At 39.6% G+C, this 12,565-nt stretch overlaps 1 protein-coding gene across 1 annotated transcript in view; it reads right to left on the bottom strand.

Annotated features, from left to right (window-relative positions):
* ALDH9A1 (aldehyde dehydrogenase 9 family member A1) overlaps positions 1–12,565 on the bottom strand; it is a 47,947-nt gene that overhangs the window by 26,960 nt on the left and 8,422 nt on the right. Inside the window, exons 3-5 of the mRNA XM_075182689.1 lie at positions 6,366–6,511; positions 3,659–3,788; positions 1,750–1,884 (exon numbers count right to left, since the gene is read on the bottom strand). Coding sequence (XP_075038790.1) covers positions 1,750–1,884; positions 3,659–3,788; positions 6,366–6,511 — 411 coding nt within the window. The remainder of the gene's footprint in view (positions 1–1,749; positions 1,885–3,658; positions 3,789–6,365; positions 6,512–12,565) is intronic.

Below are 12,565 nucleotides of genomic sequence, written 5' to 3'. Positions count from 1 at the left end.
CAACCCTTGGACCATTTTCCCCCTCCACATTTGCCCGTTTTGGTTGTTTGGTACACAGCGTGTGGATTTCCTGTTAAATACAACAGCCACTCCTGCTTTTGGTGATATATTCGCAGGTCTTTTACTTTCAGCATTCACTGCGTGTGCGGGACGTCACAATGTAAATTCCCAGAAAGTTTTCCTTAAGACACAGAGGCAAGAAAAACAGCCACGATTGCTGTAGGAGGAGGCACAAAGGGCAAAGATATCACAAGGGTAGAGAAGATGCCCTATGTTATACAGCTCTCCTAGCTGCTGGAGGATGCAAGCTCCCATGTAGGGCGTCACTCTGAAATTGGTGCCATGCAGGCTCATATGGCTGCCAGAGGATTCACGCTCCCATATGGAAGATGTCACTCCTATTTACTGTTATGCAGACTAATATAGCTGCCCAGAGGATATAAACTCCCATGGAAGGCATCACTCCGTGAATAGGCCGGTCCCACCACCTATGTACTTTTAAACTCAAGTGCAAGACTTTTAGGAGGAGGAAACTCCTATCCTCCTGCTCTTTCTGGCTATGAAAGTAGGTAAAAGAAAAAACAAACTTTAACTACCTGACAAGGACAGGAAGGAGGGAGGCGTAGCCATATATACCCTCCGGGTGTCTTCTTCCTTGTCCTGACTCACATGCAAGGAGGATTAACCCTATAGTGTATGCTGCAATCCAGGAGGAAAATTTCATTTTTGGACTTTAAGACTCCAAACAAGAACAGTAAATACCCCCTCCTTTTACGCCATTTGTGCTTGTTTTTTTTTGTTTTTTTTACTGGTTAGCATTGTTGTTCTCCGTTGGTTTCTCCTCTCTCTCTGTACTCTTGGTTCTGTATTTGGAGCTTCATTAGAAAAATACTGATGATCCAGGCAGCCAATGGGGTATAGAGGGGGGGGGAGCTTAGGTTTTTGTCTGTAAATCTAAAGTGCTCAAGATTCAGCAACCATACTCCTTATCCCAGTGTTTGTATACCGCACTGGATTCAGAGAGAAAAAAAAATCAATGGAAGTACAGACGTCACATCATGCACTCTACCCAGTATAAGGTGCCATAAAAGAGTATACATTTAGTTGAAAAAGGGATGTTTGTTTGATTGCAAATTTATCTGAGGCCAATGAGGGACTTTTGTTAAATGGGTAGATTTTAGAAGGACACTCCACTTCTCTCTATTTAACTTCACTCCCGACAATGGAAGCCTTAGTTTGGCCTAACTTCATGGAGAGCAGACATGAATACAGAATGTTTAAAATACAAAATCAGAGGCAGAAGAAAACTTATTTACCAGAACAATGAAGTATTTTTTTTTCCCCCAAACTCCCGAGGGCATAAAATTATAAGTGGCCCAGGCCAGGCAGAGGATTTAATCTAGTTGCCCTTTGGCAGCCATGGACTCCTGCCAGGCTGAACAGTTTCACTTTTTAGTCAGGAGAATAAGTGATTGGGCACTACAAGAAGACAAGCAAGTCTGCTGGCATTCCAATATATCTCCTGTGGTCTAGACTATATAGATGCCAAGGCCGCCCCATATAATCTGTAATTACAAATCTTTTACAATGTTACATTGCAAGTTCTTTAATGGTCTAGAATAAAAGACTTTAGAATGAATTTTCTTGTATTTTATAGTCTTATACAATTATCATTTTTGGATATCTGCAACAACAAGAGAAAAACATTTTAAAGTTTAAATGAAGGTCTAAAGCAGGTAGTGAACATACCACATGCTAGGGCAGGTCCAGACTTCCAGCATGCAATCTGGAAAGGGTAGTTCCAGGCTCCAATCCCTACACAAACTCCAAGAGGTTCTCTCCTTGTGTAAGCAAAGGACCCTCCTGGTAACTGCACATGCTGACCTGTATAGATGAAAGTGAACAAAACATGACATGACTACAACACAGTAAAATATTAAGGATATAGATCAAGTGACCTTGATGCAGTATTATTTAAAAGAAAAAAAAAAAAACGATCCTACAATAAAATATGCGAGATTCATGTAGCTAGGGAATATAAAGTTGCAGAAGAGATGAATTTTCATGGATAACTTAAGTGCTAAAGGGTAAGGAACGGTCTTCTGGAATGATAAAAGCTATTCCTGGGTAAGTAGGCAACATGAAGAAAATATTTGACCTGGGAAAGGAAGATGGCAATAAAGAAGAAGGAGTCAGAAGCCTTCACCATAATTGAAAATCCTCAATGTAATAAACCTGTCTCACCTTAGATCTCATGATAGAAATCGCTTGCTTGAGCACCTGTTGTGGTGCAGCTCTGTATAAGTTAAATAGCTAATTAGGTGCTTGTTTTATAGATTTACTCTTTTGCGGCATCCCATAGCAGAAGTTTGTTCAAGTGTAGTGTGTGACATTTCATATTCACTATAAAATCTTGCTCAGCCCCCAAGTTAGCTACTGCTAGTCCTCTGAACTTAAGTTCTTCATATAAGACTCAAGCACTGACCCAGTTTAATGCTTGGACTGCGATTGTTTGCTTTTGATGCAGACCTTTGCTTGTGTATATAAGCTAGTTTGCCACTTGATCCAACTCTTGCCCTGTACCTATCCGTGACTTCTGGATTCTCACCACATCTGTCAGTCCCAGCTGCCGTTGTATCATTATCAAAATCCTTGTATGCAAGGATTTTCATTTATGAATAGAGTACTGATGCAAGGGTAGCAGAGTAGGACAAAAAAAAAAAAAAAAAAAAAAAAGGCTACAAACCACATACAACATGCAGTGAGGCGATTCCATCGTCATAATGCATAGGCCAGTTACATTAGTCAAGGCATGAGCTGACTATAGTGTATTAGTATGGAGGACAAAGGGATTCAAACAGGTCCAATACTGAATTGGCTTGTGGAGGGAGCGACAATGGCTTTGTTGACAGAAAAGATTTGAGTGGTAAATATATATTGCAAACGATAATTTTAAAGAAATTGGCTCACAGCTGTCCCCTGATTGATTGTGACACTATGGTATTAACTAAAATGCAAGGTGAGGGTTTATATGAAGAAAATGTATATTGTATGTGAATCAAAAAGTGTTCAACTGACCAATTTGCCAAGAGAAAGTTATGATGCGTTTTCTGCCCTGTTTCCTATAAATGTAGAAAATGCACCAAAGTGACTAAAAAGGGATCAAGAGGAAATTAGCAGAATTTGTTATGCAAGTCTAGCCCAGGCCTTTAATCTAAGGCATTTGATAAGGTTAGAAACCGGGAAGCAATTTAATAGAGAACAAAAAGTTATCTTTAAAATTCAGTACTTAATGTGCGTTTGAGAAAAATAAAAAATAAAAAAAAATTGCCTTTTGAGCAAACCCTCACTATAACATGCCCCTATGTAGCAAAGATCTATGGACCAACGGTACTTATCGTAGAGGAAATGATGATACTACTGCGCGACCAGGAGCCCAGCCTCACCTAATGATGGGGGAGGGGGATAAAGGTATTTCCTGATGTGAGGACACACCAATTTAATATGTGTGGAATGTTATATTGAAGTTTCAGTTAAACAAAAGAAGAGTGTAGAATTTAATCTACAGTCCTATTTTACACAAAGATGGAAAATTGATTGTATTTCTAAATAAACCACACATCAATAAAACAAAAGAAAATTCAGATTAAAAATTTACCAGCCATACTCCCAGCAAGTCCAGCATAATATTCCAAAGTCTGCCATGAAATCTCAATATCCACTCTAGCCTCGAAGATAGATTTCCCGTTGTTAATAGTTTCCATGGTAGCAAGTTCTTCACTACGCTCCTGTAAGGATATTTAACCATTTCATTAACAGAGGGGTTGTTACCCCTCCACAACCAAGACAATTTTCTAATGTTTGTATCGCATCAATTTTAAAAGTTAGTATCTAATTTAGTGCACTAATAGAAAAAATTTAACAAATTCTGTCTAACTGACAATTGTTAGCCCCACTGAATTAAAAAACCTTTATTACTTACATTTAAAATATAATAAAAAAAAAGAATCAAAATAAAATGAAATAAGGAAATAATGAATTAATGCAATACTTAAACCTCCAAGTATGCCTTTAATCCATATATTATCAGTTATATAATTCCTACTATAGACCATAGGTCGAATTATGATGTTACCTTGCTCAGTAAATCCTAGATTGTTTGTAGTGCTATCTGTATTATATTAAAGCACTGTGCAAATATTATCTAGCGATTTTCTTAACATTTATAGAAATTAATAAATTTGTTGCAACCAATTGAAATATTCCTTGCATCAAACCAAATAGCTTGGGGTCAATCTTACAGTCTACAGTGATTCCAGTTTTTGTAATGCACACATACCTGGAAGCTGAACTGTGGACTGCAGAACCAGAGAGGACTGGGAGACCCAGGAACGTCGCCTTGGAGGGTTAAGGGATTTCATGCTTACCCTTACCCAACCACCACAACTGTGCCTTACGGAAATAAAGCTTTCCCAGAAGGAATCTTGTTAAAAATTAGCATTTTTTGGATACACGTTATATCCACCCTGGGTGGTAAGCATCTTTACCTCTGAATAAGTAATAACTACTCCAGGTTCCATCACCAGGGGTCATTAAGTAATAGACAACAACTTTAATGGGAACTGGATTTAGCCTCCAGTAAAGGACTTAAATCATAGTTCAATTTTAAATTTCAATTCCATGATTATTTTTCTTTTTGTTCCTTTTTCACGTTTGGGCCTTATATCAGGATATATACTAATCTGACTATCAAGACAATCTGATCACTCATTGGTAGAGTGAATCATTTCTTCTATTCTAATAGAAATATTTGATAATTATTAGAAGCGTTTTGCTCTTATTCTATACTTCACAATTTCTGCAATTTGCAAGAGAGTTTAATTTTTAAACACAAACTCCATACTTTGCAGCCAAACGGAATAGATGTAGTGCTTGAATTTCTTATAAATTATAACTGAATGAAAACAGTTTCTTGGCACACTCTGGATCCTTGCTTGCAGCCCTCTCAGGAGCACAAACACTATTTTGTGAATAGAAACCAAGTACTTAATGTGATTTACAAATGGTAATGCTTATTTAGTAAGAGAACACTCCCTTACTTTTGTATTATTTTACAACTCAAGAGGACAAAGTGTTCAAAAGAGCAATAAAGTGAATGAAGGGTGGTAGATTTTGCCAATCTGTTTATTGGCTCATAAATAGCTGTAAGAAAGGGTTAATTTTTAACAGTTATTATAGGATTATACTGTCAATTCAGCAGAAAAGGGAATGTTAAATAGTTAGTATAATAACAATAAATTGATTATATAACAACTTTATCTGATTTACCACCACATAATATAGGTTAGATCCACCATTGAGGTTTTAATACGAACTGCTTACAATCAAATTAAATATTTTATTTTTCTAGCTACAGTAGAGGTCTCAAACTTGTTGGTTACTGTTGAAAGGTCATTTACAGCTGTAGACCAAAGCCCAGCACTGTGTGCCAGGTCACTGACTTCTGCACAGTTAATAATTGGATTATGTTGTCAATTAGACTAAAGTGGTGGAACAGGCTGAACTCCGTTCAAACTGCAAAGATTGGCAAATATTGTTCCGGGTTGTCAGGAACAACCATAGACTGAAATATTATTGTAGTTTGGATGGCATTTTGCTCCGCCTTTTTCATAGATCTATAACTATGAAACAGTTGCATCCAAATAATTCTTAAAATTACAAAAATTAGCATTCAAGCTTTAATAAAAAAAATTGGACATCACATTTAATGAATATTTACTTCAGTTGTGTGACAAGTGGGTGAAGCCTGTATCTCTATTAAATACAGAATTCAATGATAACAAAAGTTTACAAAGTTAGTGAGGATCAAAGAGACACAAATCAATCCATCAACTTCAAACTTTGAGGTTCTACTTGTGTTCCTCTAAAGTAGGGAAAATACATACCTAATACTAAGAAATTGTTATTACGTCAAGTTGCAGTGGTGTCTTAGGTTGATATTTAACTTTTAGTCTCTCTACTAATTAAACACCCGTAATGGCTCACTGATTTAATCCAGATAGTAAATGATTAAATATAGTAGGGTGCTGGACTTTGTAATTCAAGGGGAATTTTTTACATTCAAAATAACAGTTTAATCATTGGATTCTCAACAAGATTAGATTTACTAATCATTCACCTCTACCTGCTTTGCAAAATAAATTCTTGTTTTTTGTCTTGGAACATGCGGAATTAATATCTGAGGGGTGGTCAGTCCACATTTTTCGAAGGTTTAGGAATCCCTGGTAAGCCTGCCATGTCCTTTCCTTGAACCTAAAGTTTTGGGAGCGGTTAATAAGAAGTTTGTATTAGATTGAACTACTTACCCTTATAATACGGGCTGCCTCCAACAAGACACGACCTCGTTCCATGCCAGACTTCTGTTTCCATATTTTAAAGGCAGCTTTGGCACTTTGAATAGCTTCATTTACCTCTTTCTCTCCTGAGCAAGCAAAAGTTGCAATGACGCGCCCTATAAAAGAATGCATGCAATCAAATCTGATTACCAGATCACTAGAAACTGCCAATATACTTTTTAGATATATCCTCTAAGGAACTTTGGTACCTGCCCATATGAGCTTGCAGTTTTAGTGTCCTTACATTTCACGTTTATAGTTTGTATTACCGTTTCCTATGACCTATGAAATACGTGGGCACTTCTATACATACAAAGGCCTGGAAGCCAGCAGATGGGCAACTGCAAAGGAGATCTAAGACTAAACATTTTCGGTTCAAACTGGAATACAACCATTTGAACCATCTGTATAAAACTAACAGTTTGCTGCATTCTGGAGATTTAGGCCTCAGAATTGCCTGGATTATTAGTTAAAAAAAATAAAAACAAATATCAGGGAATTTTAACTAAAACACTAACACTTGTAGGCATTTATTTTTATAATGTTTTACAGAAGTAGCAATATTTGTTTTAATTACAATTACTATTTATACCACATTACTCACATTTTTGGTGGAAGATATGTAGATTAAGCAATTCTATTTCATGATAATATTATCGCAGTGTAACCAGGGTGGTTTATACTAAACAGCCAAGTGCTGAGGTTGCTATGGAAACGAAGGGTGAAGCAGAGGTCAGCCATACCACAGAGTCTGTGAGGAGAAGAGAGAGAGGCAGGAAGGAAAAAAGCTGACAGGAAGAGGTGCTGGGAGTGTGAAGTGTGTCACAGCAACAAGAGAAGGAGTGAGGTCTTTATAGAAAGCAGAGTCTGCCGAAACACACAAGTGTATAGAGAAAGAGAGGGATACCCAAGCTAGGCAAAGAGAAGCTGGGTGTAGATCTGCACAGAGAGGTCTTGTAGTTGGATCACTGCAGAAAATCCACTATCAAGTCACCTAAGCAGCCTGAGGGAGCTTACAGTCTAAAATCCCTAACACATTTAGATAATGTTAATTGGGGTTTTTTTTTGTCAGCACCCAATAAATCTACCAGTATGTATTTGGAGTGTGGGAGGAAGCCAAAGCACCAAATGAAAACCCACACAAATACAGGGAGAACATACAAACTACACACAGATAAGGCCCTGAGCTAAGCAATCTACTGCTGTTCTTGCTAATGTAGCTTCATCAACTCCTTTTCCATTGCAAATGGCACGCGGCAAAAACTGCCCTCTTACTTTTTGCCCTTTTATAATAGAGCCACTGGCATCTCGTATCTGCAATAATTCTGATATTGCTGGGATCTGGCCCGGAGAGTACAATATTTCAATGTATGCAGATGATAATCTCCTAACCCTCACAAATCCCCTCTCCTCTCTTCATACTGAGCTCTGGAAAGTTGGAGTCTTCTGAAACGTCATCCAAATTTCTCCCATCTCCTCTTTTTTGATCCCTTCAACAGCAACATTGTTTCAAGTGGCGTGCAGATAAACTTAAATACTTGGGTGTTTACCTGACCAGTCACTATAATTTCCTGTATGAAGCTAGTTTTCCTAAACTATTGAACTCTCTCAAACTTAATTTGATGGAGTAGAACAAGTTCTATATTTCCTGGCTTGGTCACATAGTGGCGTTAAAAATTAAATTATTGCCCTGGATCTTATACCCATTTCAAATCCTACCAGTGAAGGTCTCTTCCCTGGCCTTGCAGACCTTACAGAAACAAACTGCTCACTTTCCCTGGTCGGGTAGACACCCTACGGTACAAGCATGCACTTTATACCACCATGCTTTAGAAGGTGGTGAGAATTTACCAAATGTTCAAAAATACTATGTCGCTACCCACCTCACCAAAATGGTCCTCTTCCACTCCACTCGAGACTATTGGTGGATATTGAAGCTACACTCCTACACTTTATCTCACAATTTACATTATTCTGGATCTCTATTAAGCATCATTCACTCTCTCTGTTACCTCCCAGTACACAATTCTCCCTAGACATTTGGGATAATAGCATCTGCACCTACCATTTAATTAGCAACCTCTCTATTGTGACCCCACTTTAGGATAACCCAGCTTTCCCCCTTGCACGTCCAATAACTCTTTTAGGCTCTGGCCCTGCCAAAACATTTTTGTTTCTTTCAGATATTGCACTTATGTAGCCCTTTCCTGAATTTGAGGACTTGAGATGGCGCTTTGATATTCCCCATGAGTGCTTCTACCAGTTCCTTCCATTGAAACACCTCTACTGCTCCCTCTCCGAATTTTAACACCCCAATTTACCCAGAGTCATTTTTTAGCAGTCAGTCCCCTCCTTGTGGACCTATTTCCACTTTTTAAAGCACACTCAACCTGATATGGATTGATACAAACTTAAGTGGGAAGTCGATATGGGTCAGACTTACTGTAGAGGAATGGAACAAAATCATACTAAAGGTTTCTAAGCTCTCAATTTGTGTTTGCACTAAAGAAAATGCTTACAAATGACTTTATAGATGGTACCTAGTTCCTACCCGCCTCCATGCAATATACCCCAATTCTTCAAAGTCCTGTTGGAGACTCTGTAGTCAGGATGGCTCTTTTTAACATGTTTGGTGGTCCTGTCCAAAGATTATGAGATTATGGTGAAGTGTTCAAGATCCAATATGTACTATTACCTCTCCAATGCTCACGCCCAGTTCATCCTACTCCCTCTTACATGTCCTGTTATAGATACTGATAAGCTAGTGGGCCACATCTTTAATGTTGCCACATGTGCAATTGTGGATTCCTGGAAGCAGCCTGATCCTCCTGCCTTGCCAGCAGTGATCAACAGGATGTGAATATATTACAGGCATTATAAATCATCTTGTTAAATTTAATGCTGTGAAGTCCTTGGCTCTCTTGCTGCAAAGCCTACACGTCTGGTCCATAAATTACAAATATTGGATGGAGAAATCAGATGCGAATCCTGTGTTGGATACCTATTCAACAGCGGATTCGCTGGCGCTTGCCTGGACCTTTCCTTCCCTTTCACGAACACAATTTCTTCATTCCTCCTTTAGTTCCTTTACCGACATACTGTTCAGTGTCACTGTATAAGCGGCATTTCTGTAACTGCGGTATAATGTGGAGTTAGCGCTTTACATCCTAGGCATCTGTGACTGGATCACTTATAAATAACCTGTGGTATAAATTTATTTAAAGAAAATAGCGCAGGGCGCTTATTTATATAATTGCAAGTGTACTTATTTTTGATCTTGTGTGTATTTTGGTAATGGAAATATCTTTATTTCTGAGACCAGGGGAAAAAAAAATTGTTTTTCGTTTTAACCTTGTTAGAGGAAATGCATTATATCTGGAGGTATATAACTGATGCATCAATAAGCCTTTGTTGAGAAAGTCTTGTGTATTTTGGAGTAGAGAAATTACTTGTTTGTGGTTTTGTATTGTAACTTTTCTTTGGGAATGTGTATTCTGTAACTGTCTGAAGAAAGGACCCATATTAATTAGACCCTTTGATGTGTGAGGGTCCAGCATCTGAAGGCACAGGAAGGTATAATTAGACTTCCGGGGGTAAATGTGTCAAAGTGCGATTTTGCAACTCCAGCGATTTTCTTGGGAGAGTTGAAACGCGCCGATGTATGAAGCTGAGATTGCATGCAAAATCACCAGAGTTCTGCTTCTGTCAAAATCGCTACTTGCAAAATCGCCAGAGATCAAACTTCTGACTGTTTGCCACTGCAGCTATACAGCTCTCAAATGTATGAAGCTGCGAGTTAGCAAACTCAGGAGAGTTTGTTTCAAAACACACCAGATACAACACGCTGCTTGATAGCAGCGTGTTGTAGAAACACATCACTGTTACACTGCCCTGGCAGTGTTAAAGAATAGATAAAAGTCCCCGCTATTTATGCTTAACCCTAGTGCTGCCTGACTAGTGCTGGTCCAGTGAAAGTCGGGGAAAAATTTTGCGTGGGGTCCCCCCGATTTTCACTTTACCAGCACTAGGCAAACCAGCCAGGGTTGGCGGCACTATGGCAGGGGGCCGCGCGGCAGGGGTCCACCTGCCATAATGACTAACCAACCCTAGACTGTTCAGTGCTGGGCTGTATTCCCTAGGGAGTGGGGTCCGCTGAAAAAAAACGAGCACCCCCCCCTAGAAAGAACCAGCCCAGTGCTGATAGCACTAGGGCTCTTCCTACTACCCCTGGGTTGTGGGTAGTAGGGTAATACGGCGATAGAACATAAAAAAAACAAACGGACGCCATTTTTTTGTGTGGAACTACAAGTCCCAGCCAGCCAGGTTGCCCAAAACGGTTGGCCATGCTGGTGCTTGTATAACTACAAGCACCAGCATGGCCAAGTTAAACAACAACACCCTGTTAAAAAACACACATTTATTAAAAATAAAAACCCCACAATAAATACACTAACCACCCTCATTTTAACCACAAATATTTATTAAAAAATAAAAAAAAACACTCACCAAAGATGTCTTCTTTCTTCTTCCAAACGTCCAGACTTGCCCCAGTCCCTTAATATTTATACCCCCAATAGTGCAGGCTTGCCCCAGTCCCAGCAAATTTGTACTTCCAAAATGGCTTGAAGAAATTCAGCATCACTTCGGCCAGAAGGGCCCCATATTTGTAACATCCTGACACTTTGTTTCTGCTTGAAGAAAAATAATAAAAGTCTTTATCCGCCGCAAACACCTCCTACTATGTAGGAGGTCCGAACCGCAATGAACTTACGTTCATTGCGTAAGCTATAACTACAGTAGAATGTGATTTTTCCCACGATAGTGGGGGAATCACCTAATACTGTACCTAGAGCTTACGCAAGTAACGTAGCGTAAGCTCTAGGTACAGTTATTAGGCGATTCCCCCACTAGCGTGGGAAAAAAAAAATCACATTATACTGTAGTTATAGCTTACGCAATGAGGCGGTTCGGACCTCCTACATAGTAGGAGGTGTTTGCGGCGGATAAAGACTTTTATTATTTTTCTTCAAGCAGAAACAAAGTGTCGGGATGTTACAAATATGGGGCCCTTCTGGCCGAAGTGATGCTGAATTTCTTCCCTGGCTGGTTTGCCTAGTGCTGGTAAAGTGAAAATCGGGGGGATCCCACGCAAAATTTTTCCCCGATTTTCACGGGACCAGCACTAGTCAGGCAGCACTAGGGTTAAGCATGAATAGTGGGGGGACCTCACGCTTTTTTTTTTTTTTTTAACTTTTATCTGTTCTTTAACATTTTGACAGCTGCCGGAGCTCCGGCAGCTGTATGACAGGAGCAGTGTAACAGTGATGTGTTGACAACTCACCGTTACAACACAGGAGAGTTTGCCAAACACAGGAGAGTTAGCTAAACTCGGGAGTGTTTACGTCGCACAAAATCGCCAGAGATGACCAGCGATTTTGAACATGAGTGTCAAAATCACAGCTTGATACATTTCCAGTTTTTTTTCAAAACTCGCGGGTAAACACCCGCGAATCGCCGCGATTTAAACACGCTGGCAAAAATCGCACTTTGATACATTTACCCCCCGGTGTCTAAATCAAGATGCATGAAATCACAGCAAGATTTAGGATATCACAGATATGCATGTAAATCCATGTTTGGGTAAACATATTGCATCCAGTTTCTAAAAATAGCTCAGACCTCAAGGGGCTGGCTTACCCTGTGAGGCTGTGTCCAGAACTGTATAAAAAGCACTGTTTGTATTGAAAATTGTTCTTCTTGGTTTTATCTGACCTGCTCACCGGTACCTTCACAACCAGGCTGAGCAAATAATCACTTGCTTCAAAGACCTGCTTGGAAACTTCTCTATCATTGCGACCTACAGATTAGACCCAACTCTAATCCGTTCTGGGCTGTTCTGAGATTTGGACCCAACTTTCTGGTACCACTGCTCTGCCCGCTATCCAGCAGCTTTGACCAGTGTGATAGGCCAGGGGGTGAGGGGGGGGTACTCCTGACCACCATAGTAAGGGGTCAGGAGTACCAGCCCAGGTACACCGGTAACGGGGTACACTAGCAGCATCAGTTACCCAGAAGAAACCTGGTACTGGATGCCGGTAAGGAGTCCAGTGGTGGCAGTATTTGGTATTTGTAAGGCCCTCCTACTGCGGTTAGAGGGCGCATTTGGGATA

Source organism: Mixophyes fleayi, chromosome 8 (assembly GCF_038048845.1).
Source record: "Mixophyes fleayi isolate aMixFle1 chromosome 8, aMixFle1.hap1, whole genome shotgun sequence".
NCBI classification, from domain to species: Eukaryota; Metazoa; Chordata; class Amphibia; order Anura; family Limnodynastidae; genus Mixophyes; species Mixophyes fleayi.
This window is presented reverse-complemented; position numbering and strand designations above follow the sequence as displayed.